Source organism: Lissotriton helveticus, chromosome 9, assembly GCF_964261635.1.
Source record: "Lissotriton helveticus chromosome 9, aLisHel1.1, whole genome shotgun sequence".
In the NCBI taxonomy this organism is placed as follows: Eukaryota; Metazoa; Chordata; class Amphibia; order Caudata; family Salamandridae; genus Lissotriton; species Lissotriton helveticus.
The window spans coordinates 183339459-183366381 of NC_136070.1; the positions used below are offsets into that span (position 1 = coordinate 183339459).

Genomic DNA, 26923 nt, shown 5'->3' on the forward strand with positions numbered 1-26923 from the left:
CCCCTAACATAACATAACATAACATGGACCAGCCTCCTAATTTGTGTCTACAGGATACAGAATAGTTTTTGCTTCTCAATATTTCTGATGGATACCGCAGGCTCCGCACATATAGACTGGATCCGGAGAATTCTCCAGCCATGCTCCAGCATGCCGGTAGGTGGTGCAGTGTGTCTCCGTGGTGACACCAAACTACCTCTAAATGATCACAGTGGAGCTGCGTATAAGTGCCACCCATTCACGGAGATATCAGTTCCTTTGTTTCTGTGACTCTTGATCGGGATCCAGTGTTATGCTCCAACTTCATCGGTTTTTCAGATGACTAGATAACATTTTTGCAGTGTGTTATGGAATGATGCCCCTGGCAAAAACAACAGGATTCAAACCAATCTAAAACTGCAGAAATCTGATGTCAGTCATCAACACAAACTAGGTGTGTCTCTGATTCTTGGGCTCTGGGCACGACGCAAAGTATGCAACAGATTTGACCTCATGCACCCAGAGGCGTCACTAGGGTTGGTGTCACCCAGTGCGGTAACTCATGGTGTCACTCCCTCACCACTTACCCCATGGACCTGTGAATCCACTCTGCATGAGACCTTCAGTGCCAGTCGACTTACTGGCCAATGCCACTGAGGCGTGGTTCAGTGCACCTCCCCTCTGCTCAGCTTCGCCTCAGCCACGTCATCATGCTGGGGTTTTTACCTTTTCCGGGACGGTTCAGCCGCGCCTGATGGCCAAGCGTTGCTGTATTTCGTGACGCTTCTGCGCCCTGCTCCACCTCATCCGCCGCGTGCCTAGGTCCTGTGGGACTCTCTAGGCCTCATCCTACCGCTCCCTCTCAGGCAGTTGCTCTGTTCCCTCCACTGCTGATCTCTGTGTGGAGCGCCCCGCGGTCAACTCTAATATAATCTTGTTTTCACAGCACACCCGATATAAATGTCATCCTTTAACATTCCTATTAAAATACAAGTACATACATTAACTGCACAACTGGTTTTTTAAAGTAAACCATAAGTCCCAACGCAATGTACATACCGGGGTGAATTGTGATATATCAGTACTACAGAAATAGGGTACTAGTTCTTATTGGACGCCACATGTTTCACGCAAAAAATGTGGCAGTTAATTCACAACGATTCAATAGTTCAGGCCTCCTCCTCACCGCCACATAGAGACAAGAAGGGCACGCATAGAGCATGAATCGCATCCCACTAATGCAGTGGAAGGAGTACTACAGAATGAAGAAGACATTTTTCTTGTTTTAAACTAAAAACTTGTTTTTAAACAAATTCACCACACCCTGTTAAACAACTAACCACCCCCTCTTTTATTGACCCAGGATTCCGGCACAGTTAGCAAGAAGCCGTCACATGCAGACACACCACTGGCAAGAAACATGCAATAGGAAACTGGGCATGGATACTGCCATGATTAACAAGATGCCCAAAACCAAGTGCCTTCATGAACTCAAGCCACAATGTTTGGGGCTAGTCACATATTATTTTCACACAAGTGTAAAAGTATGCAACCTTTTAGGAAGTGATAAATGTGTCGATAACAAGGTATCGCCCCAAACTTGGTGCACAGTGCACACTGAGCTCACACCTTACACACACTCCTTTCCACCACGCCCAAAGGAAAGCATAAAGGCAGCCCAGGCATGCACTACAAAAAAAATTATCTGAGTGAGTGCGGAAACCACCACATTACGCCTTGTTGTTTCGTATGGGGGGCGCAGAGGGACCAGGAAGACAGGACTCAGGCTGCAGGGAAAGGTTTGGTGACTGCCTCTTCAGGACAGCCCTCTATTAGCATTTCTGAAGACAAACGCCAACTTTTACAACTTGCACATCAAGATCATTCAGGACCGAGCGGCAAAACTCTACATTGCTGAGCACAAGAAGAGCTGGCGCTCGAAGCATAAGTCCTGCTTCAAGTTCCTGGCCCAGGCGAGGTTCCGGTCTTGAAGAGAAATGCACTTCTAAAGCAAAGTCTTTTGGTGAATCAAAATCGAAGTCTAGACACAAGAGTACAAAGTTCAAGGGGACTCAACCTCATCCCGCTGGCACTCGAAGTGTAATGAGAATATGAGAGGGAATCATGATATAGATCGCACTCCCTAAATGTCCGGTTCTATCTCGCACTTGGTTCCAATGTGCCCTAAATTACCAAGGCCATTGTTGATTTTGAAACAAATAGCAGACTTCAGTGAGGGCATACTGCAGATTTTTGATGTTATTCTGGTTCCCTCTGCTGCACATTCGGGCCCCACAGAACCGCAAGGCTCTTCAGACAAACCTGCGCTCGTGGGTCTGTCCCCAACACCGTCTGTCCAGTGGGACACAAAACTAATGTCTGTGACGACTCTAGTACTGATTTCTACTCCAATGCTAAGGTCTACACCAGTTCCTTCTGATCCAGCTCCGGTTCAAATTCCACCCACAGCAATAGGTGAACTGATACCGATTTCTGACACTGAACCAATGTTGGCGTGACCGAGGCCTATATCACATTATGAAATATGAAAGCGCAACCAGTGGATATAGAGCCAGTTTTCAAATCAGTACTTTTGCCCCAAACCCAGTACCAACAGAGGATTTAGGCCATTTTGGTTCTGAATTAGACCAAATGTAGGGGACAACCAATGTCACTGACATTGATGAAGAAGAGGGCAGGTTGCGTCCCTTCATTATACTGAGAATTCATTATTTGTCAACTTACAAAACACCATTAGACTAGCTACATCTCCTGAAATAGAACTAAATTTCCAGCTGGCCACCAATTTAAGAAAGCACCTCGTTTGCAGTTGTGCTTTGTGAGGGAGCAGAAGTACTAGAATTTTAGTTGCCCACTTTGGAGAAATGTATTGATTGACATTCTTCAACTAGGGCCAGCTTTATCTGAGCTAATAATGCCATCTAATGAAGCCCTTAGTGGTGCCCTTCTTGTTGTATGGTCTAAGCCTTGCTCATACCTGCCAATCATTCGACCTGTGGCTAGACGACATAGAGTACTCCCTGATGACCCATACATCCTAACTAAGCACCCTACATGAAGAGCCTGATTGTTCAACTTCGACAAGTGCATGTAATCCTAAGTCCTTTCTAACCAACCATTTGAATAGGGAATTGAAAAGAATTGATGCTTTCTGAAATAAAATGTTCCCTGCCAATACAGAAAAAAAAGGCAATGCTTACAGACAATTCTAGTCTTCCCACCTTGTACTGCAGAAAACAACCCTGTCATTTCAAGGCCATGGACCTGGCACCAACAGAAACTGTTCAATCCAGCAGGTACATCTTCTACTTCTACTGATGTAGCTATCAAGCCACTTTAATTTGCCCTCTCATGCTCATGCCTGACCAGTTGGAAGCTGATTATATCAATTCCTCACTGGTTGGAGATCCATCACATCAGACCAGTGAATCATATTGTTCAAAGGGCCTATGTCCTGTCCTTCATTTCTTCCCCACCCCACCTTTCTCCTACACCGAAGCAACTCTATAATTCTAATGCACTACATCTACCTTTTGTTGTCCAATGATGCCATTAAATGGGTGCCAGACTCGGAGAGGTGGGGAGGGTGCTACGCATGTTAACTCTCTCATTCCTAAGAAGGGCTGAGGACTCAGACCTATTTTGGACTTTTGGACCACTGCCAACTAAAGGCCTTTATGAGGGAGGAGAGATTCAAATTGTTCACTTTAGCCAGATCTTGCAAGCTCTGGCTCTGGTGTTCTTGGACCTGCATGGTGCATATTTCCATATCTCGAAAAACGGGCTTCTGTTCCTGTGAGAAGAAAATAAAGAATCTGATCAGGTTGTGTGTGACCAAAGCGAGGTCATGGAGACAGTCAACAAGACTGTTTCATGTTGCCCTCACACATCCCCAATGCCAGAAGTCCATCTACAAAGTCAATCTACACTGGGTGGTGCAACATTAACCTCTTAGAGGCCAAACATTCAAAGGTTCTTTTGTTCTTTCCTTTGCCTAGCAAGGCTTTGTGGAAGACACAGTAAAAGACTGTTTGTCAGCACTTTTGGCCTTTCTGTGTTTACCTGGCCAAGTATCTTTGTTTAAATCATCAGTTGGTATGAGTTTTATTAAAGGTTTAACTCACATGTCTCCTTCAAACCATTTGTTATGCCCCAATAGAATCTGAACTTAGTCGTGATAGTTCTCATGTGCACGCCCTTTGTGTCTATGCACAACTGTTCTCCAAGGCTCTAAACTTTGAAGATAGACTTGCATATTGCCTTTACATCAGCATGTCGCGTGAGTGAACTGCAGGCATTTTGCTCGTACTGCCCTATACCACCTTCTTTCTGGGCAAACTGAGGAACAGGGTTGCCCTCCTGCTAAATATTGTTACACCCTTCCATGTTGACCAACCGATTCGTCTGCAAGCATTTTTAGCGCAGTCTTACCCCTGAAAGGAAGAGGAGAGGCCCCATTCTTCACCATAAGAAGACCATGAGTTTTTATGCTGACCACACAAAAAGTAATTGTGCGAATGATCAGCCCTTTGTGGGTTTTTCTAAGACAAAGAAAGGGAAGGCGGTACAAAAGACAACCCTCTAAATAGTCCTCTGTAACTGCGACACGCTTGCCAAGAAGCATCCCCCTGAGAGCCTGTTGGGTCTTTCCACCAGGGCCAAAGCCGCTACAATGACTTTGATGCGAAGGGTGCCTGTTAAGGACATCCTTCAGGCTGCAACATAGGCGTCAGTACTTACGTTCATGAAACACTACTTCCTTGTCAACCAGGTTCATAGAGAAGCCGCTTTCCCTGCTCGGTCCTGGATGACTTCCTAATTTGACTCCACTCCTCAGACCTTCCACCTTTGTTATCAAGCAAGATTACAGCAAGTAAACATATCTGACATTTATTTGTAAAATTATCAAGTAAAAATCCTATTGCAACAATATGGAGTATGATTGAAATTTTAAATCTGTACTATTTGTTTTCTGTTTGAAAATCTATTCCAGCTGGGCTTAATGCAGTAGTAGTGAGAACCTTAAATCAACGAAAAATGTTTAAACAACATAGGAGGGATAAAATGAAAAAAAATAGTTCTATACAGATGCACTTTATTTTTTATTTTATAAAGCTTTGAGATCATCATGGGTAACCAATAATTGCCAGAAGGTGTAACATACACTACGATTGCTGGTTTTGAAAGAATATAGCACTAAGAAAGCAACGTCTGTTTTGCTCTTACTGAAATTCCATGCAGCTGGATTGTTTTGGTGCAAATGGAATGCTGTTTATTTATTTGCTGCACTTTATTTAAATACTGTGTATCATATTAAAGCACACCTGATATTGGGTGAAGCCATGGATACATCATTTGGTGAGTGTAGCGCATATGAAAACTAGTACAGATGAATTTACTTTTGAATGCAATTGATATATGTGTCAGTGAGATAAATTGAGCATTGGTTCACTTCTCTACCAGCATCAGAGGCTCGTTCAGAAAACCCCCGTGCCATGGTCTCTTAGAAGCACTGGGTACCAACTTAGTAGTTTACTTTTCACCATTCTTAGATCATGAATTGGCATTTTACTGTGTCTGTAATTGGGAATTCGCAAAATAAATAGGTGCACTCACTAGAGAAAATGGACAACATATAACCAATTGATGAAAATCTTAATACATGATCAATTAAGAAACTGCTGCTATATAATATTTGAAAAAAAACATTTCATTTTTGTATATGAGTTAAGTTAAGAAATATACCTCACCAAAAAGAACCAAATGTAGCAAAAGTCCCTAAACATAAATCACACAACAACTAATGAATGCTCTCTGCTGGTAAAACCATTAGATTTAGACATTGAAGAAAACTTTCACAAGAGCCAAATCCTTCAAATACTGACAAACATTACCAACATGTTCTCCTCCATTTATAAAATTGTCGTCGTTCTTAAATTGTTGCTTTCTGAAAGTGATCATAATACCAAATACAGCATAGCATTTGAGGCCATTTTGAAGCTAAATCCATTGAGTGCTTCACATATATATACTATACTAGCAGCCCGTCCCGACGTTGTCCGGGAGCAACAGGCTTCCCCGACCCCTGCCCGCCCCGACATTGTCCAGCAGCCCAGCCCCCGCCCGGCCCGTCCTCCGCCTGCCCCGACCCCCGCCTGCCCCGACATGGGTCCCCTTACCTCAGCTGCCGCTCCTCCCGCCTGTCCGCTGCTCGCACCGCCGCTGGCCTGTCCGCTGCTCCTAACGTCAGCGCTCCTCCCCCGCGCCATGTCCGCCGCTCCCTTACCTCAGCCGCCGCTCCTCCAGCCTGTCCGCTGCTCCTCATGTCACCGCTCCTCCCCCGGGCCATGTCCGCCGCTCCTCGTCGCGCTCCTGGACGCCGCTCCTCCCCGCGCTTCTGACGTGAGCACGCACGTCGCGGCCGGCGCTACTTAGGAGGGACTACTTTTTTTTTACTGTAAATTTTTTAAATAACGTTTTTTCTTTTTTTATTTATATAGCCTATAACCATCTACACACCCTGACGATTCCAACGGTGTATCGGGTGTGTGGATTGGCACTGTGGTTCCTGAGTTTACCCGCCTCAAAGGCTGAAAGTTCCTGCTTTATAATAGTAGTATAGATAATGTGTGCTCCTAACATTCTATCATGATAAACTTAAATCTTTCAAAAATGGCTTACACCTTACATACCTTTCAGAACAAGTGCGTTTTTCCCTCTGTTATGTTTCATCTCACACCTATTTGTTGATTTTCCAGCATTTTCAGTGAAATGCACCCATGCACAGTCTTACCATAAGTTAATCTGTTTAGCAGTGTTATATTTTGGTGTTTGTTTTCTTTTATATGAGACTAGTTTAGATAAAATACATTTGTGATATGTGCAAATGGATGATTGAACTTTTTTTTTATTTGTATATCATTAAACTCTCAACACCCTTAAAGAAGCACACCCCTGTTAGGCAGTGATTCGTCAATTGTAGCTATTCAAATCCCGTGTGATATTATAGATGTCCCAATCAATATATGTTTTTCGAATAAATTACCAAGACTGCTCCTACCTGCTGCTTTCTCCACGGACCTGATCTCACACGGACCTGATCTCACACCTTGCGGAACCCGCTGCGCGGGTCCCGCTGCGCCCACTGGGGGAGTCTGAAGTATCACCAACTGCTGGGCGCTGGGAGCGCGACAGGGCTGCGAGTGCAAACCGGGACTCGATATTCCAGGAGCCCCGGTTTCAATCAGGCCGTGTCAGCTGGCCTGCTCTCCCTGACCGCCCCGCCCAGCACACCACGCCTTAAAAGTCTCAGTGACCTGCTTTGCTGGGATTTCGTCTAAATTACCAAGACTGCTCCTACCTGCTGCTTTCTCCACGGACCTGATCTCACACCTTGCGGAACCCGCTGCGCGGGTCCCGCTGCGCCCACTGGGGGAGTCTGAAGTATCACCAACTGCTGGGCGCTGGGAGCGCGACAGGGCTGCGAGTGCAAACCGGGACTCGATATTCCAGGAGCCCCGGTTTCAATCAGGCGGTGTCAGCTGGCCTGCTCTCCCTGACCGCCCCGCCCAGCACACCACGCCTTAAAAGTCTCAGTGACCTGCTTTGCTGGGATTTCGTCTAAATTACCAAGACTGCTCCTACCTGCTGCTTTCTCCACGGACCTGATCTCACACCTTGCGGAACCCGCTGCGCGGGTCCCGCTGCGCCCACTGGGGGAGTCTGAAGTATCACCAACTGCTGGGCGCTGGGAGCGCGACAGGGCTGCGAGTGCAAACCGGGACTCGATATTCCAGGAGCCCCGGTTTCAATCAGGCCGTGTCAGCTGGCCTGCTCTCCCTGACCGCCCCGCCCAGCACACCACGCCTTAAAAGTTTCTATAAGAACCAGCCCCCCACGCTGCGCGGGAGCGCGCGGGAGCGCCCGGGGTTAAGGCCGGGTCAAGGGCGGGACCGTCTGTGGCCGTCCGGGGACGCCCGAGGACGGGACGGGCCACCCCACTAACATCTACGACCCAGACTTGAAGGTAGGATTATAATCCATGGCATCAATCAGCGAGAATTCCAATAGTGTGGGGACCAGCAGAAGAACCCTAGATAACTATTTTACCAGGGCTTCCGTGGACTTGGACAAGGATGACTCATTATCCGAACGTAGGTTAGAACGACGTCGTTCGATTGAGTCCATTAAAAATAGACCATTAATTGATCTGGCATCACCACCCCTTATGTCGGACATTACCATGGACACCGCCTATGAAGATCCGTTGTCCTTGGACAAATTTCCCCTATTGCTTAGAACTACTCCACCGCTTATGGGCTCTTTATCGATTGTTTCTCCACCTAATGCTTTGCTTCTAGGTGTTCCCAGTCCTGGCCTCAATGTAGAAAATGCATCTTGTCCCTTACCAAAGGAGTCGTCCAAAAGGTTAGGCAGACCTCCTACTATGTGTAAAGCCCCTGGTTCACCTCCCACTAAAAAGAGGAGGGGGCTAGGTGCTCCTCAAAGGGGCAAGCTTAGTCATACTGAGTTTGGTAAGTCATTAAAATCTAAGACAACTGGTGCAATTTCATCTAAAATTACAGTACCTACTGATACAGTGCCAATAGTATTACCAACTCCAGACCCAAACCTTACACTCCCTGATAATAACCAGGGGGGGGGGATTGGGGTTGTTTCCGCTCCATGTTTAGTAACTACTCCTCCTGCTGACATCGAGCGGAATACTGTCGAGCAGTTACTTAGGTCCTTTATGCTCCCGATTCTGGATATCTTAAAAAGGGTGGAGCACCGACTGGGCAATCTGGAGGCATTGGTTGCTGACAGGTCAAGTATTCCTATGACCTCCCCAGGGTCTATTATTGTGTCGACAACTGTACCCCAGATTCCAACTGCCTCTGCTCCTATCCCGCCGGCCCCAAATGGCTCCAATAGTGGGAACAAGGGAGCCACTAAACCCCCTGATAGTAATAAACCAAGCTCTGTGGATCTCCCTAAGAGTTCGGCTAAGGCTAACACTGTAATCACTAAGCCCCTAAATAACACCCACCTGAAAAATCTGGCTCCCCAACAGGTACAGGCTTCTGTGCAAACAGTGGCAAAATCTACAGCCCAGTCTACAAGAGAATCCCAGAAGGGTGGTGTAAATCCCAGTACTAGGAGCCAACAACAGGGCAGGGGGAGGTTGAGCCAACCCCCTAATGACAAACTATATAGTCCTAATGTTGAATTACCCCCTGAGTCGCTACCCTTTGTAGTTGTACTCACAGGGGTCCCTCCATTAGAGGTAGGCAGAAAGGAGGGCCATCCTCAACTAAAGAATAAGATTCTCCATTGGTTAGGACAAAATAGACCACTCCCATATTACATTGATGGGGAGATAGTCCATGTCAGGCGTCTGCCCTGGTTGGGTAGTAGGGATAAAAACATCGAGGGAGACATAGTTGTTATTAATTTTAGGAACCCAGAAGCAGTTAGGTGCATACTTACTGGGCTCCCTGGGAATCAGAATACTGTTATAGTCCCACACGATTTAACCTACTTTTATCCGAGGTCGTATGTGACCCCTGCCCTTTTTTCCGGGGGGCTACCTGACTTACATGGTATAAGGAACATTCACATGCCCCCCCATAATAGCTATGTGAGTCTCTTCCAAAGGCCCCCGTTAACTAGAAATAACTTAGGGTGGAACACAGTCCCTGCCAGTGGCCGTAGTATGCCCCTCGGGGCGCCAGAGCATCTGCATGGGAGTAGGAACATGGAACACCTGATCCCTTTTACTCCACTGGAAACCTCCAACAGATATGGCGCCCTTTCCAGTCTCGAAGGGTGCGATTGACTTCCCGTTTTGGCCACCCCCCTTGCAAATGATCCAAGTGTTGGTGGCGGGGGGCTAGTAGGGGAGGATACCCTGACTAGGACAAGGTTCCCAATTATACCCCTCCAACCTGGCATCCCCCCCCTCTAGTATACATGAGGCCACCAGCATCACAACTAACCATGATATCTCTATGGTACAGACGAGTTCTGAAGTGGGAGATCTAACTGTAGAATATGCCATACCCCCTAATCAGTTAACTGCCCAACAGCCTCGGAAAAACAAAAATCTATTATTAATATCATGGAATGTGGCGGGCCTGGCTGGAAAGTTAGATAGTATGGAGTGGTGCGACCTGGTGGACAACCATGGCATCTGTATATTCCAAGAGACATGGGCCATGATTACTCAACATAGAATGGGCTTTGTTACTTACGCTGAGCTTGCAACTAAGGGACCTAGAGGTAGACCATCTGGTGGCCTGACCATATGGGTGGGTGTTCATCTTGGGTTCTCAATTAAAAGGATTAACACCAATACCTGTGATATATTATGTATCCTCCTAACCCGCCCAAACACACCCAAAATAGTGATTATTAACATCTACCTACGCCCTGTTTCAGGGGGTGGGGCCTCACAGACTCTAGAGTACTTAACTGCACTATTAAACAGCTTCTCAAGCGAGATCAAGGTGTTAATAGGGGGAGATCTTAATTGTCATTATGAGCCACTTGGGGGTTTTTTTCAAATAACAACAGATGAGGATGATGCCTGCCGGATTCCACCCCCAAATGTCTATCAAACTAAATCTTGGACATCCATGGCCATGCAGCTCACTTCATTGACATATACATTCTCGCTTAGATCTTGTAATGGTCGCTTTCCGGGGGACAGCCCAGGAAGGAATACCTACAATGGAATGGGCCACTCATCAATAATAGATTATCTCATGGTTAGCATGTCCTTATGGCATTTGATCCGAGAATTCTATGTACTTGACCGTTCTGAAAGTGACCACAATCCCCTGGTAGCAGACTTGTATTTGCCACTTCCCGGTGGGGAGTATCAAGAGGATGATATGGTTTCCAGTAACATGAGGATCCTACAGGGTGGTAAAAGAATTCGTTGGGCTTCTATTAAGTCCTCGTCAAAAAACCTGGCCCTGTTGTATAAAAGTGTCATTCCCCAGTTTGAGCGCTTAATAACATTGCACGAAAGTGCCCAAAATCTTGATAAAGACGCTAAATTCTTAAATATTAATAAAGAACTAATGCTGGCCCTGGTGGGTAGTTTTTTCAAATCAACAAACCAGTCCAACCGGCAGGCATGTACCACAAACCCCTGGTACAACCAGTCTTGCAGGAGGGCGAAGACCACTTTAATTTCCGCCCTCAAAACAGGCCATAGAGCAACCATCATGGCTGCAAGGAATACCTATAAGAATCTCCTTTCCCACGCAAAATCTGAATGGGAAACAGAGAAATGGGATGCTATTAAACAGGCATTAATTATAAAAGATGCAAGAACTTTTTGGAATCTGGTCCATACTGGGAAGCCAGAGGGTAAGGCAAAGATTGACCCTAACATTGCTGAGGAAGCTTGGTGTGCCTACTTCAGCGATCTTTACTCTAGTTCTGTTTCCCAGCACAAAGCTTTACTAACCACGTCACTGAGATTGGCACCTGGATGTCTCCCTCCTCCATTTACCATGTCGGAAGTTACACTTGCGGTACAAGCACTAAAGTGTAACAAGGCCCCAGGGCTGGACAAGATCCCAGGTGATCTTTTCAGAGATGAGCCAAAGATCTGGGTCCCTTATCTGACCGTCCTATTTAATGCTATTCTCGACGGCCAAGATGTTCCAAGTACCTGGCTGGGGGCCGAAATCATCCCGATTTACAAAAAGGGCTCTCCGTTGGCCCCGTCAAACTATAGGCCAATCAGCCTAATTGACGTTACTCAAAAAATCTATGCCAAACTGCTTTTGCAACGCTTGCATGATTGGATTACTGAGAACAACATCCTCTCCCATCTGCAAGCAGGGTTCCGAGCTAAAACATCCACCATCGACCAATTACTACGGCTCCAGGTACTTTACTGGAAGCACGTGGTCTTGGAAGGGGGTAGTCTCTACCTGAAATTCGTGGACCTCAAATCCGCTTTTGATATGGTGGACAGGAATCAATTGTGGAGCATATTAACAGCAATGGGGATTCCACCCTATTTGTGTCATCAATTCAAAAGACTCCACGAAGGAACCTATGCGAAGGTACGCTATGGCAAATATGGCCAGCTGACAAGAGCCTTTCCAATTGAGAAGGGAGTTAGGCAGGGATGCGTACTTGCCCCTACTTTATTTTCCCTTTTCCTAAACGGCCTTATTGATGACCTAGCACTTCCCAATACTTCCTCCGCCACTATGGCCAGAAAGACTCTTCATTGGCTCCCTATTCAATTTAGGATCTCTTTTAAAATTCTTTGCCTAGTTTATAGAGCTCTGTCTGAAAGATCTACGCATCCTCTAAGCGCCTTGCTTACTCCCTACCAGCCAGGGAGAGCGCTTAGATCTGCTGAGCTGAACCTGTTGGTTGTCCCTCGAGCCAAAAGAGCACGATGGGGAGATAGGGCATTCTCCATTGTTGCACCAAAGCTGTGGAACTCTCTCCCCCAAGACATTAAGACAGAGTCCTCTCTCTCCTCTTTTAAAAGGGCGTTCAAAACCTGGTGTTTCGTCAAAGCTTACCCGCAATAGTTGTATAGTTGTATAGTGGTATTTTGAACAGCTGGTACCGTTTGGTTATGCGCCTTGACGCCCATTGGGCTTAGTTGCGCCATAGAAATTGCTTTTAATAATTTAATAATGACCTAATTAGCGTCCATAATATTGACGCTCTCAATTTAGCTGGTGGTAAATTTCCTGCACTTATGTTTGCGGACGACACCCTGCTGCTTTCAAAAACACCAATGGGGATGCAGCGGGTGTTAGACCAATTCACCGAATTCTGTAGGAACAGGAATTTGGTGATTAATATAGATAAAACAAAGTACATGGTATTTAATGCCAGCGCAATTAATTGTCCACGCCCGAAAATGGATGGACGACCCCTGGAAAGGGTAAACAATTTCACTTACTTAGGTCTGACCCTAAATGATAAAATGAGTTGGGAAAATCAAATGATTAAGGCTAACCTAACCCTTTCTCAGTCCACGGGGGGGATTCTCAAAGTACAGAAATCGTGTGTCCACAAAATAGTCAGCGTACCGATGGAAATATATAAGGTACAAACCAGATCTTCCACCCTTTATGGGGCGGAACTCTGGGGGCACCGCCCAGCGAGTGAGATTAGCATAACTGAGAATAATTTCATCAGACAGCTTCTCTCCCTACCAAAGAATACACCACTAATTCCACTAAGGCTGGATTTAAATCTAAGGCCAATTGCAGAAACAATGGCCTCACGCCCACTCCTCTACTGGCGTAGATTGTGGAGTGTCCCGGAGCTTGAGTGCTATAGAGAAGAACTGAAGATTGTGATGGCACGCCCGGGTGCAGGGAGGATAAAGTGGTTATCTTTTATAAGGGGGCAGGCGTCCAGGATTGGCATGGAGAATCTCTGGTCCAATCCGGAGGTCGCATGCCAATCCATCTCAAAGAGAACCCTGGCAGATTCTATAAAATATTACAACTTACAAGAAGTCGTTCGATCGGCAGGGCCCTCTAGTCTCACCGACAGCTTTTTGGATTTTAAGAATGTATACAGCTTTGAGAGGGAACTAGACATTATAGAACCGGTCCTAGAAAAAAAACTGTATTTACAGTTTAGATACGGAACACTACCCCTCCACTCCTACACCGATAAATGGAAAACTGGTCTAGTTCGTCCTTGCCCAGGTTGTGATGATCCAAATGAATCCCTAATGCACGTGGTTTTGTTCTGTCCTGCTTATTCTGTTAGCAGGAAGAAATGGATTATACAGCTATGTGTGAATCTAGGAATTAGGAACCATATAGAGTTTTTTAGGATATTAAAAACTGATACTAATGCATTAATAGTTACTGCTATAGCTAAATTCTTGTTTTCAATGTGGTTAATCAGACGGAGAATGATTCGGAAGTAGCAAGGCACTCCAATGGAGGTAGATTGCCTGTCCTACCAAAATTTAGATTCCTATCGTGTTTTAAACCTTTTAATCTGTGTATTTATTGTTTTAGTATCTTAATCGTCACTTTAGATACCACATGCTAACGGATTTACTGTATATATATATAAAATGGGATGTAACTGTGTATTAGTTGATTGTTACAAATGTATTTTTTTTCTTCTTGTACTTTTATGGTTCATAAAAAAACCGAAATAAAGTTAAATGATGATGATGATATGTTTTATCAATGTAATAAGAACTGCATGTGTCTGAATATCACAACACCTTCATTGCTAGCATGTGATTGGGGAATAGCTGGGATCAGACAGGGAAAATCCCAAAATAATTTGCATTGTTGGGGTATATGCAGATGCTAACCACTGAAAGTTATGCCCTTAAGTCATAATGATTATCTTTCATATGCCTTGTTAATTTCTTATTGTTTATAAATGCAGGTTTGTGGGGGTGATCGGCCATTTCTTGCACCCAGTGATCTTCAAAATAAGCACCTGGAGCTCAAAGAAGAGGCCGTTAAGCTGTTTCGCGGGGTGAAGAAAATGGGCGGGGAAGAGTTCAGTCGGCGGTACCTGCAGCAACTGGAGAATGAAATCGATGAGCTGTACGTGCAGTATATCAAGCACAATGACAGCAAGAACATATTCCACGCAGCACGCACTCCTGCCACTCTTTTTGTGGTCATTTTCATTACCTACGTGATTGCTGGTGTGACTGGATTCATTGGCTTGGACATCATAGCAAGTCTATGCAACATGATCATGGGATTGACCCTTATCACTCTATGCACCTGGGCATACATAAGATACTCTGGGGAATACAGAGAGCTCGGCGCAGTGATAGATCAAGTGGCGGCCGCTTTATGGGACCAGGTAGGATTTTTGGATTGCAATTAAAGCAAAATAAGCGTATTTTAAAATGTTTTTATAGCATATTCATACGACTAGCTAAATAGAGCCACTTTCCACTAATCAGAAGGCAGGGAACTATTTAGCTGTTTATAGTTACATAGAACACACAATTTTCCATTGATACAGTTTCATATACTCATAAACATGATTGTTAAGGGATGACAATTTCAGCTATTTTGTTTTATTTAGGGGCAAAAAACACAAATATTTTTTAACCTGAGTCAGGTAGTACTTGTATGTAGTGGGGTTCCTTTCCGACACATGCTAGGAAATGCACCATGGTTTGTGTGCATCCAAATGATAGCGCACTTTCCAGAATGCAAGTGCAACTATGTGATTCCACTGTCTGCTGAATGTGACCAGCAGCATATGTATAAAATAAATATAATTTTAACAAAAGCTCATAACCCTTGTCCAACTAACCACTAAGTCACAAATAGGACAGGTGTGCCCCACCCTCCCATGTAGTTTTGCACAACCATTGCTCCTAATTGCATTGATAGAGACAGAGGTTTCTGTGACTTTGTTAAGAGAGCATTTATTAATCAACTTGTAAGCAACCCATTAGCCAGATGTGTGCTACATTTATCTGCACATTTAGGATCGGGTTATGAGTTGGATGGTGTTTGAATATCCCCAATTTATGGAAGAAATGGTACAGCTAAAGGAGAGCCCATCCCATCACCAGAATTCCTTCATCCTGATAACCCTAGAGTGGAGAAGTTCCAACAAAGGACTCGCTCTCCTGGAATCTGAGGTTTTTCAGGTACTACTCTACTCTAAATGAGAGTCTTTGCCCTCTGCGACCAGCAATGTGTATGAGAACTGTGCACTATTCTAATTAATAAGCAAAACTTCCATCTGCACTGCCTGCAGGCGCGCATAAGTGATTTGGCTAAGTACAGTCATTTTAATATTTTGACTCATCTGACATATTCCCTAAACTTCTAAAGAAACTGACGGTGTATATAAGGAAGGAAACAGACTATTCCGTCAAACATAAAAGTTGCAGAGTAGCAGGTGGTGACCCATTTCAGGGCTAGGCCTTGCATGACCCTGCCCATATTGGCCTGGGCTAGGCCCACTATAAGGCCCCTTTTAAACCAAGGCCCACCCTCGGTCGACACCCGTCTGAGACATCTGCTTCCCACCCCCATTCTGAAGTATGCTCCTGCCGTCATTGAGAACTCTGCTTTGTTTTGCAATTATCCCAGCTTTATGCCGTTATTTTAGGGAGCCTGCACCCCTGACTAAAGATGCCACTTGAGGCCTTCTTCAGTAATAATACTTAGGGAGAGTTTACATTCTGGTTCAGCTTGGCTTTGTTGGGAAGTTCATTCAATTTTTGCAGAAAAGCCCATAATTGGTAATTTGTGTAGTGTTCTTTAAAAAAAATATATTTTTATTAAACTATGCTCGTCAAAAGATACTCGCAATCAAAAAATCTTTGGTATCATAATGTATGCATGGCAGTTACAAAGCGCTGATCACAGGTTACCATGTCATAAATACAATTAACAAGGGCGCTTTTACGGCACATCTGCAACGCACTAGTCAGTGCACACTCATCTCAGGAGTCGTCCAGAGGCTAGCTCCCTGGTGTACGGACTATGTTTCCTAATATCCCCTATATGTCTGCCAGGCACCCCACACCCTCTACCACTTATTCAGGCAACCCCCTACTCTGATATCCCACTTGTTTATGTAGTGGTCAACCATGATGTTTAGAGAAACATGTACATACTATACACTTTTGTGGCATCAGAGCAACAATAGAGATCAAACCTTGGGAAGTGAACATCCATATGGTGCTTACCACTTCCCTGCGGTACATTAGTTCATAGACATATTTGAATATTTATTTAAGGAGTTTTATATAGTGCGAACATGAACCTTCTGGGTATCGGAGCGCTGTACAAATAGCAGAAATAAGCTAAAAAACAAGCAATAAACAGGTATAGATCTAGACAGCAAATGTACAAATAGCAAACGTTTAAACATATGAGGCAAAAAGGAGCAAGCAGAGAAAAAAATGTATGTACAATGTAGCAAATGACTTAGTAGATTCTTATTAGATTAAGGATCCAGAAATGTATACAGGAAAAAGTCACGCGGAGTGATTTCAGGTTTACTGTTGAGAGTATCTATTCCGCAATAGCAGTTTTACTTCTCTTTAGGTTGAGCCTGGGCAGCGCATGTGCTGCTCTGATTCGGTATTCGGTATATGGGCTATCAGGGACTTTGGACATGCCCACCGCATTTGATTGTTTAGTTTGGCTACTTTTTAAATTTTATTTTCTCTGGTTGGTTAATATTGTGGATCGATCCTGCCTTTTGGTGGTTGGTTCCCTCGAAGCGGCCATCACCAATTGATTCTTTTGGTTGGCCGGTTTTGGCCATCTCTTCACTCCTCGTTCGTAAACTGTCCCGTCACGCTCAAGTGCACCGTCCATCCATGTGGTTATCTGGAGGGGGAACATTTAGGCCCATTTCTACAGACCATTGGCCTGCTGAAGAAGTCATGGGATCCCAGAGGTTAGATCAAGATCAAACAAGCATTTGCAATCCAATAGGTTTCCCATTCCTGAAAGTTTGATCCAATAGCTCAAACTTTCAATAATGCAAGACCTATGCAATTGCAAAAGCTAGATTGAAGAAACTAGTTGAGCAGTTAGATCTGGTTTCTGGAGGTATTGCATTCCATATTCATGGGGCAAGACCCAAAAAGGAGCGGCTATAAGTTTTCTTTTTGTTGAACTTCTTTAGCTTCTACAATAGAGAGTTAGAATTTCTATTGCTGTTTTGACAGCAGATAAAATTATTAATCCTCACATTTCTCCAGTTACAGTAATGCTAGCCAAAGCCTGGTGTCTAGAATAAATGTAGGACCCACTATGATCCTAAATCAAACATCTCGACTCCACATTTGTAGGAGCTGAGTACAGGCATGTCCTGCCCCTCCAATCTATGATCTCATTACACTACTAAGCCCATTGTAAACCAGCTGACTTTTATGTCTTTAAGAGTTTATCAAAAAGACATCCTATTGAAATAGTTGGATCCAAGCTTCACTAAATAAGCATAAGACTCAGGATGTCATGAAAGTCATCTGACATTTATGATTACCTTTGAACAAATAAATTGCTCAGAAAATCTCAGAATAATGAATTATTCGATACAGCCCACCACAAGGTCCATCAAACAAGATCCCTTGCAGCCATCCAGGAATGTGTTTTACACAACCCACATTTCCTTATTACCAGAAACAATTTCTGAGGGAAATCCTTGCCCTAAACTGTGTAAACAATGATGAGCCGTTGATGCATTTGAGATGCGTTGGGCAGTTTAAGCCGGTGGCACAACGTAAACTCCTAAAGCTTATATTAAATAAAAGCCTACAGCGATCGTGGTTATAAACATATGCTATCTGCATACCATACAGCAAAACCAAGCACAAGTCCTTGATTCACCTCACATATGCACTGTCTGAGCAAAAGCACACATAACTTTATTTGGTATGTGAAAGACCCTAACAGCAAGTTTCCATTTCTAATTAAATTGTGAGGCTCAGGTCATCAGGAAGAGGCGTGGCGCAGTGGCAATGGGTACCTGACTCCAGAAAATGGGGTTCACGGTTTGATCTCTGGTTGCAGGTTAGCCCAGCACTATGTGACTCTGGGCAATAGCTCGCTTAATCGTCCCGACGGCCCTCAGCGCCGGGAAAACATTTCGGGGGTAGCTTTGCGCTTTACAAATTCAAGGTTACTGATGTGCCCCTCCATGTACCAGGACGGGTCACCTCTCCGGAAGTAGCTGTGCTCTTTACAAATGCTGGTATTTTATTTCATGTATAAATGCTTAAGAGGACTGTTAACATTGAACCACACTCTGCAGAGCTATGCTGTAGTAGCTGTTAAGCTCAAATATGTTCAGGCAAAAATTAAACTAAGACAAGTATTTCTATATGTCTAATTTGTACATTTAACAGACCTATTTCATATCTGATCTGACTATGGAGTAGGTACTTAGGGGGTTCTGGGGCACTAAGAAGGAACTCCCTCTCTGCAGTACTTTCCACTAGAGGGATATTTTCTCATTTTTTTCTGAGTAGGTAAATTCATGTCCTTCTATAAATGTTACTGTTGCGATCTCTGACTTAAGATGACAACCGGTGCCAGAGCGATCTGTGTGTGTCTGTTTTATAATATATTTGTTTTACTGTAGCGTGACTTATATTGTTGCAGGAGATCAGTACAGTATAATGGAAGCACTGGCTTTGCATTTCACATGGTCATTACAATAATATATTGCAAACATCATATTTTTTCTTTTCTTTTTTTTAAAAAAAAAACTTTTATTTTCAGATTTTTGCATAATAAAGGAATTGGCATTACAGTGGTAATTACAGCAATATGAGCAACAGGTCTCTTACAGAGCAACAATATTAGCATCAATCATGAGCTCTCGCACAGGGCAATCGATTCTGGTACAACAGGCAGCGGGGGTGAACGGGGGGTCCAATACCCAGCCTGGGGCGGGCGCTCAACCAATGCCCTCAAGTGAGATGCCGCTAGAAGCCGCCGAATCCAGCTCAGCTCTCTTTCTGTCAACATAGTCCCGATATGGTCCCCAAATATCTACAGGGCGGGAGGCCCTGGGTATCAAGGCGGAGAATTCTTCACAATTAACATTACAGTAAGCTAGGCTGCGGAGCCAAGCCTGCAAAGTGGGGACCCTCTTGCTGCCCTATAATAAAGCAATTTCGCGCTTGGCCAGCAGGAAACCCAGACCTGACGGTTTCCTGACCTTCAGGGAGAAGTTCCCTGTATAACCTAACAATGCGATCTCCGGGGTGAGCTGCAGTTGCATGGACAAAATATCCCCCAACGTGGCGTGAATTGCTAACCAATACTGGTGTATTCTGGGGCAGGTCTAGGCAAGATCCGCAAAGTCGGCGTAGGGAGACAAGCATTTCGGACAGTGATGTGGCCTATTGGGGTCAAGTCTGTGAGAGTGGGCAGGCGTGTAATATATCCTGCGAAGGAATTTAAAATGTAGCAACTTGTGTCTGCTGTTTAGTGAAACCTCCTTGGTAACCCTACAGCACCATTCCCATTGATCATCTGTGATAGGTTTACCCAGGTCCTCCTCCCAGGCCGCCCGGACCCTAGTATCAGACACAGGCCTGGACATTCCACATTGCTTGTAAAGTTTGGAGACCAAGTGTGCCCCAGTGGAGCTTTGTATCAACAGTGTAAGCGGGGGAGGGGGGTCAGGGGCCGCAGGAAAGGATACAAAAGTGGCACGAAGCATGGAATGGACCCTTTCATGACAAAAGAATCCATAACAGTGCGATCCGCAAATCGGGTTTCTTTGGACCCAGAAAAAACATGGCCGTCTGGGAATAGATCACCCACTGTACGTATGTGAAACTTTTCTAGGGTTCGCTGGACTAGAATTTCGCCCGTGACTGGAAACAAAGAAGGGTTGGGCAGGGGCAATTCAGGAGAATAAAGCAGGTCGAGTCCGAGCAGTCTACGCAATTGGATCCATGCCCAACACGTGGTGGATACCGTTTGAATGTCCCGGGGATCCCGCGGGAAACCCGTGGGGAGGATATGAGACAGAAGGCGTGAATGAACCAAATCAGCCTCAGGTTTAGCATATGGGATACGAGCGTCTGGGTGAAACCAGACATGTGCATAGCAGCATTGTGCTAGGAGATAATACAAATGAAAATCAGGAACTCCAAAGCCTACCCTCTCATACGGTAAGGTCACGGTCCGCCAGCAAACTCGAGGTGTCTTATCAGCCCAGACAAGGCGCACTAGCAATGAGCGTAGCTGCATGAAGAAGGTTTAACATCATATTGTTCATACATTGTCAATGGGCACTTGTGAGGGTAGAATAAATGCATCCAGAGAAGGGATAGCGGTTGGTGGGTGTGGATGGATAATGGTGGTAGAGGTAGGTTGTCTAAGCAGTGTGCTGGAGGTACTTCATAAAGAAGGGATTTAATTTATGAACTTGTGCGTAGGTCAAAGTGAAAGGAAGGACCCTAGTAGGACTTGCATTATGCACCAGGTTGGTGAGTTGTTTTTGCTGGCCTGGTCATTGTAAAGTGTACCAAGAGAATGAACTATTTGTCATGGTGTAAAGTGGGCCACAGAATTTCAGTTTAAAATCTAAGGAGACATTTGTGAGTTTGTAGGGAGCTTCTGCAGCTCTGGAAGCGATGTGACCAAATCCTTTGTCCCTGATGATTGATCACCTTCTGCATTTAGTAAGTCCTTCAGAGGTGTCAGTGAGAATATCCGTAGGGTGGAGAGATGTCTAGTGTGGCTAGGACTAGAACTTTGATAACTGATCTGAATGTTTTTTGGAAAATAAATCTTTGATCCATAACTTGAATAACTAGAATGTGACAGTTAAGGCTAAATGTGAATGCATATTGGGTGGAGTCTACAAATGTTGTTTCTCTGACTATTGGCACATGGGGGCAGATTTATGAGGCCCTTGCGCCACGTTTACGCCGCTGTTGCGTCACGCAAGGCGGCGTAAACGTGGCGCATCCCTACGAACGATTTACAACGTGACGCATCTAGGCAGATGCGTCACGTTGTAAAGCCCTGCGCCGCTTGTGGGCGTTCCGGAGCAGGGGGGGCGTTCCGGGGCAGGTGCGCTTCGCAAAAGTGGCTGAGGGAAATCTATGAGATTTCACTCAGTCACTTTCAGGCCAATGCTGCGTCAAAAGCCTGCGCCTGCTTGAAGCAGGCGTAGGTCTTGACGCAGCATTGTTAAGATGGGCACCCCCGAGCCTTGCTGGAGCTGCGTCGCGCTTGCGACGCAACTCCAGCAATGCGCCACCTTTACGGCACAGATGCGTCACGCATCTGTGCCGTTTTTGCTCCATGGTGCGCCGCATCATAAATGCGGCGCACCATGGGTGGCGGAGCAGTGGCGCACTGTGGAGCATGTTAACTGGCGCATCCCTGGGGATGCGCCAGTTAACATAAATCTGCCCCATGGTATTTATGTGTGGGTAGCGAGGTTTGCAGTTCTGCTACAGAGATGTTGTTGCTCCGTCATATTGATTTATTTCACATTGTACCTGCTATGTTCCAAGTAGTTTCTCAGTGTTGTTAAGGCAAGAACGGGTATAGATCAATTCCATTTACATAAGGGCCTACATCAAGTCAGTGTCTAGACTACACACTTTTCTAACAGGACTGGTGCGTTCTCTCAGTGTACTAAGGTAGAAGCCCTAAAATCTGAGCTAAAGTGATCTCTTGCACACAAGCTGCTCATGAAGTCAATAAAGGTAGACAGGGGGACACATTTAGCTGCTTTGACATCCGAATCCTAGGCAGAAGCTGGATGTCATAAACAGAACCATTAAGCCATGGGTGTAAAATAACCAGGAGTTGGATGCTCCGGGTGTTGTTATCTAAATCATCCTGTAGCAGCAGAATGATCTAGATTTGATGGAAAGTCTTTTCTCCTTTTTGATATCAGAAAAAGGGAAATTTGATGACGTTGTTAAAGGAAGCTGAATAAGTGCCTGAGAAGTACTGATGGCAAGATCTAGGACCCTTATATTTTGCGACTCGCAAATTGCGTTGCTTTATAATTTACAACAGTGTTGCAGACACTATTAGCAATTCCTAATGGGGTCGCAAATTGCCTGCCTCAATAATATTCATGAGGCAGGTGCAATTTGCAACCCCATTAGGAATGGCTAGCACTCCCTGGGATGGTGGCCTGCTGGGGTCTGTGACTGCTTTTAAATAAAGCAGTTTTTTTTAATACAGCCCCTTTTCCTTGAAGGAAAACGGGATGCATTTAAAAAAGAAAAATTCAATGTTTCGGTTTCATTTTTTAAGGGTAAGCAGTGATCCAAAGGACCGCTGCTTGCTCTTAAAAAATATTTTGGCATCCATTTACAAAGGGTAAGGGGTCCCCTGGGGACCTCTTCCCGTTTGCGAGTGGTAAACTGCGAGTGTTTTGCAGCTGCAAATTCGGTTGCAAAACAATGGTACATTCCATTGTGACACGCTATTAGGAAGGGACGCCCCTTTCTAACAGCGCGAGTCACAAATGCTATTTTGTGAGTCAGCGACTTGCAAAATAGCGTTTGTACATGGCAGGATTTTTTTTTTGCAGGTGTGACTGTATAAAATAGTCGTACATCTGGCCCCGAGAATGGAGAAGTGCAGCCATTGGTGGGGGGCTTAATGATGAGGTGGTTCAGTCTGAAGGGGGGAGAATCACTTGTTGAAATTTAATACAATACGCAAATTGCTAAAGTAATTAGGTTTGGCTTTTGCATAGTAATAATAATAATAATACGGTATTTGTAAAGCGCGAACAATCACCCCTTAGGGTCTCAAGGCGCTGGGGGCCGTCGGTAGGATTAAGTGATCTATTTCCAGAGTCACATGGTGCTGGGCTAACCTGCCGACGGCGCAGGGGATCGAACTGTGAGGTCCGTGCTCCAGAGTCAGCTGCCCTGGCGCCACACCTTTTCCACATAGTACATGCATAGAGACACACATCTTTTCAGCACTACATGTGGCCCCACACAAGGCATGGAAACAGATGAGCACATCTTAAGATACTTATATTCACAAGTCTAACCATTGGACAGACAATGGTGCACATAGTCCAACGGACACACAGGCCAGCAGACCAACCATGTGAGGGTGGAGGACCAATGTAATGCCTTTTGGGAGCACAGGGTGATGTACATGGTAATACTAATGCATGGCTTCCTTGCGCACTGGTGCTTGGGCTCACGATTGATCTAGGATAAATGTATTTTCCTAAAAATTTGTTGGACACACTGTCACTAAATGTGAAGGTTTGAGGGCATAAAAGTGGATAAGCAGTTCAGTTGCAATCTCAGAGGCCCATCAGTGTATTCTGCAGAGCTCTGTTGTTCAAGTTCAGTCCACGCTTGTCAGAAGTCTGTGTTTCGGTCATTTCGCTTTCAGTTCATGCCGTTTGGGGCAGATACAATTAACCACACTACAAAATCCAAATCCATTCATTCATTCATCCTTTCCTTAAAACAGTCAAAGTTTTTTTATTTTTTTCTAAATTGCCTACTGAATGAACGCATATATATATTTTTGTCTAACATTGCCTACAAAGAGTAACGCATAGATGCCATTTGTTTTCTTCTTTTAACTGGCCTTACCATAGGGAAGCACTAATGAGGTAAGTTAGTTTATTTTCATGCACAAACACCTTTTGATAAATGTGACAGCTTGTGTTACCAGTTTATCAGAAAAGCTTTTAAAATGAAAAATATCCATTGTACTATTGAGTTTCATTGCATTAATAATTTCATTAAACAGAGTATACAATGCACATTGAGTTTCCTTTTGGTTGGCCACTCATAACCATGGCTTTGTTTTGATTAGTGATGCACAGCTTTAATAACTCCCTGCTAACATCTTCCAACTTTTATATTTTCTCAGTTTATCAAGAGCTTCAAAATACCCAATCATTTTTATATTTTTGTGAAACCTTTCTAAAAACATGTTGACAGTTAGACCATTGTCTTTACATCTGTTACTATAGATTTTAATAAAAAACATCTGTTAAAGAGCATTAAACAACTGGTTAGTTATATTCTATGTTTTTATTGAAAAGATATCAAAACATATGATTGAAGCAATCACAACGAAGCAATATAAATCGCTAGAAAACAACTTAAGATAAATATCACAAATATTGCACAGTAAATCATACCTAGGTTATAATCTTCAAGTGAAATTCATTGATCATAAAAGGAAACAAGTAAAATATAAATAACACTTGACAACAATATCCCTTCATAGCTCCAATGCTTAACCAGGTGTGAGGTTAAAAAAACCCTTCCTAACTGACTCCCAGATTTTCCTCAGCTTGCTGTACCTAAGGTCATTTTATATGACTTCCAATTCCAGCCCACAAAGAAATACAAATTCCTGCCACCAGGATAAGGGATCCAGGTCCTTCTTCTGAAACAAAGCACAAGCAATCGACAACCTTTCTTTTGATATAGCAAAAAAGAACCCCCCCTACATCAGATGCAACACTATGTGAGCAGCCTAATATAATGTAGGGTCAGGGTGGGCATGTTTTCAAAAATGGATTCCTTTGATCAAAAACGTGTATGGGTAAATAATATCACAGGTCGCAAAAATATGTTCTGTACTGCTTGCAACAGGGAAAATGATTCGATGTTTCCCTTAGACCCCATTTATGTCGTTTTTGTGGTGTATAGTATAGATCATAGAAGATTGTTTTAAATAAAATGGGTCTTGAGCCAAGAGACATTAAAGATACTCTGAGCAAGCTGATTGGTACTCATTATTTCGGTGACAGAGATTCAAGAGTGAAGATTATGTGACCAACTAGCAGACAGAGCCTCAAATGTATTTCTTGTAACCCTCTGGCTCACCAGAATGAGATAAAAAGTGTGGGGCAGATTTACAAGCCCCTTACGACACTTTTATGACGCCGTTGCGTCACTTTTGTGACGCAGCGGGGGCGTAAACCATGCGCCACGTTGAGGCCTATTGACGAGACGCATCTAGACAGATGCTTCACGTTGTAAAGCACTACACCACATGAAACCTGCATCACGTTTCATGTGGGTGTTCTGTCACAGCGTGGGCGTTCCGTCGGAGGAAAGCCTCGGAAAAATGACTCAGTCACTTTTCCGACGCTGCTGCATCAAAACCTTGCACCTGCTTGAAACAGGCATGACGCAGCACGTTGGAGATAGGCCGGGTTGACACAGTGCTGGCGTTGCGTCGCACCAGCAACACGATTCTCACCGCGCCAACTTTACGCTGGCAGATACATCACGCATCTGCCTATCCATGCGCCACAGCGCGCGGCATTGTAAATGCGGCGCATCCATGGTGGCGCACGGGTAGTATTGCGCGATGCATATTTCTTTGCCCATCCCTGCTGATTTGCAGGGATGCGCCAGAAGTTGTAAATCTTCCCCTGTGTATGTATCCACATTGCAATACTTTATTAAAACTATGTAGAAACTCATTGCTGGTAAGTTGATACCACAGGGGGAGTGAAAGAAAAGAAATTCTCTGATTGCAAATAGCGAAAAATCCAATTTTGGGGATCTCATATTCATTACTTATCTCCATCACTTATCTACTGAAATGACAAACGATTTCCATTCCTGTGAAGCCAACTGAAAGATAAGTTGCCTGGAAATGAAATTACTCACAAGGATCAAGATAGCGTGGGGATACTGAGCTGTTGTATGCTTGCTTGGCTTGTGGAATGGAAATCTATGCACCGCGCTGTATCTGTCAGTCTATGTCTCAGTCACTTGAGTTGAGGGAATGATCTCTTAAATAGGTAAACGATATACCTTCTAGGATCATCCACCTCATTCTGTTCTGGAATCCCCAACATGCAAAAATTGTTTCACCTCATGCAATCTTCGATGTCTTCCATCTTTTGGGACATGTCCCACTATTAACCTTCTTACCTTCGTGTTGACCAATTTGACTTCTAATGGCTTTGGTTGACTCCACAAGACTATAAGATTGAGACTAAATATCATTCAGGCGGCCATATAGCATGTCCAAGTTCTTAGACATGTTCCACAGTACCACCTGTGTCTTTAGGTGGGAAGTCTTTAAAGTCAGCGTCCTTTTTTTACACTCCCCTGTGAACTTGAAGCAGATTGTACATTGAAGAACGGGAGGGAGAAACTGTTGCTCCATACACAGACTGCCCAGGCTTAACTGCCAAGTAGGACTCTAAAGACCGTTCCACGAGGGGGTTAGTCCCACTTTTGGCCAGACCTGGCTGAGATATTGATCGTACCTCTCGCTGGGTTTCTTTGGTAGGGGATAACTGAACTCCCTCAAGATCCCATAATAGCTCATCTTCGCAGATCTCACCAATAGCACCCATAGGTTGATTTTCAGGGCTATTCCCCTTCTAGAATCCACTATTTCATGGTGAATGCAGGGGTTAGCCCTCTACCCTCTTCTATTGACTGTGAACT

At 44.5% G+C, this 26923-nt stretch overlaps 1 protein-coding gene across 2 annotated transcripts in view; it reads left to right on the plus strand.

Annotated features, from left to right (window-relative positions):
* Positions 1 to 26923, plus strand: part of ATL1 (atlastin GTPase 1) — a 283253-nt gene that overhangs the window by 235977 nt on the left and 20353 nt on the right. Inside the window, exons 12-13 of one of the 2 annotated variants that reach the window (XM_078659724.1) lie at positions 14416 to 14847; positions 24091 to 24136. In XM_078659724.1, the coding sequence (XP_078515850.1) occupies positions 14416 to 14847; positions 24091 to 24114 (456 nt within the window). In that variant the 3' untranslated portion in view covers positions 24115 to 24136. Of the gene's footprint in view, positions 1 to 14415; positions 14848 to 24090; positions 24137 to 26923 lie in introns of those variants that run through there. The other variant, XM_078659723.1, reaches the window with a different exon arrangement.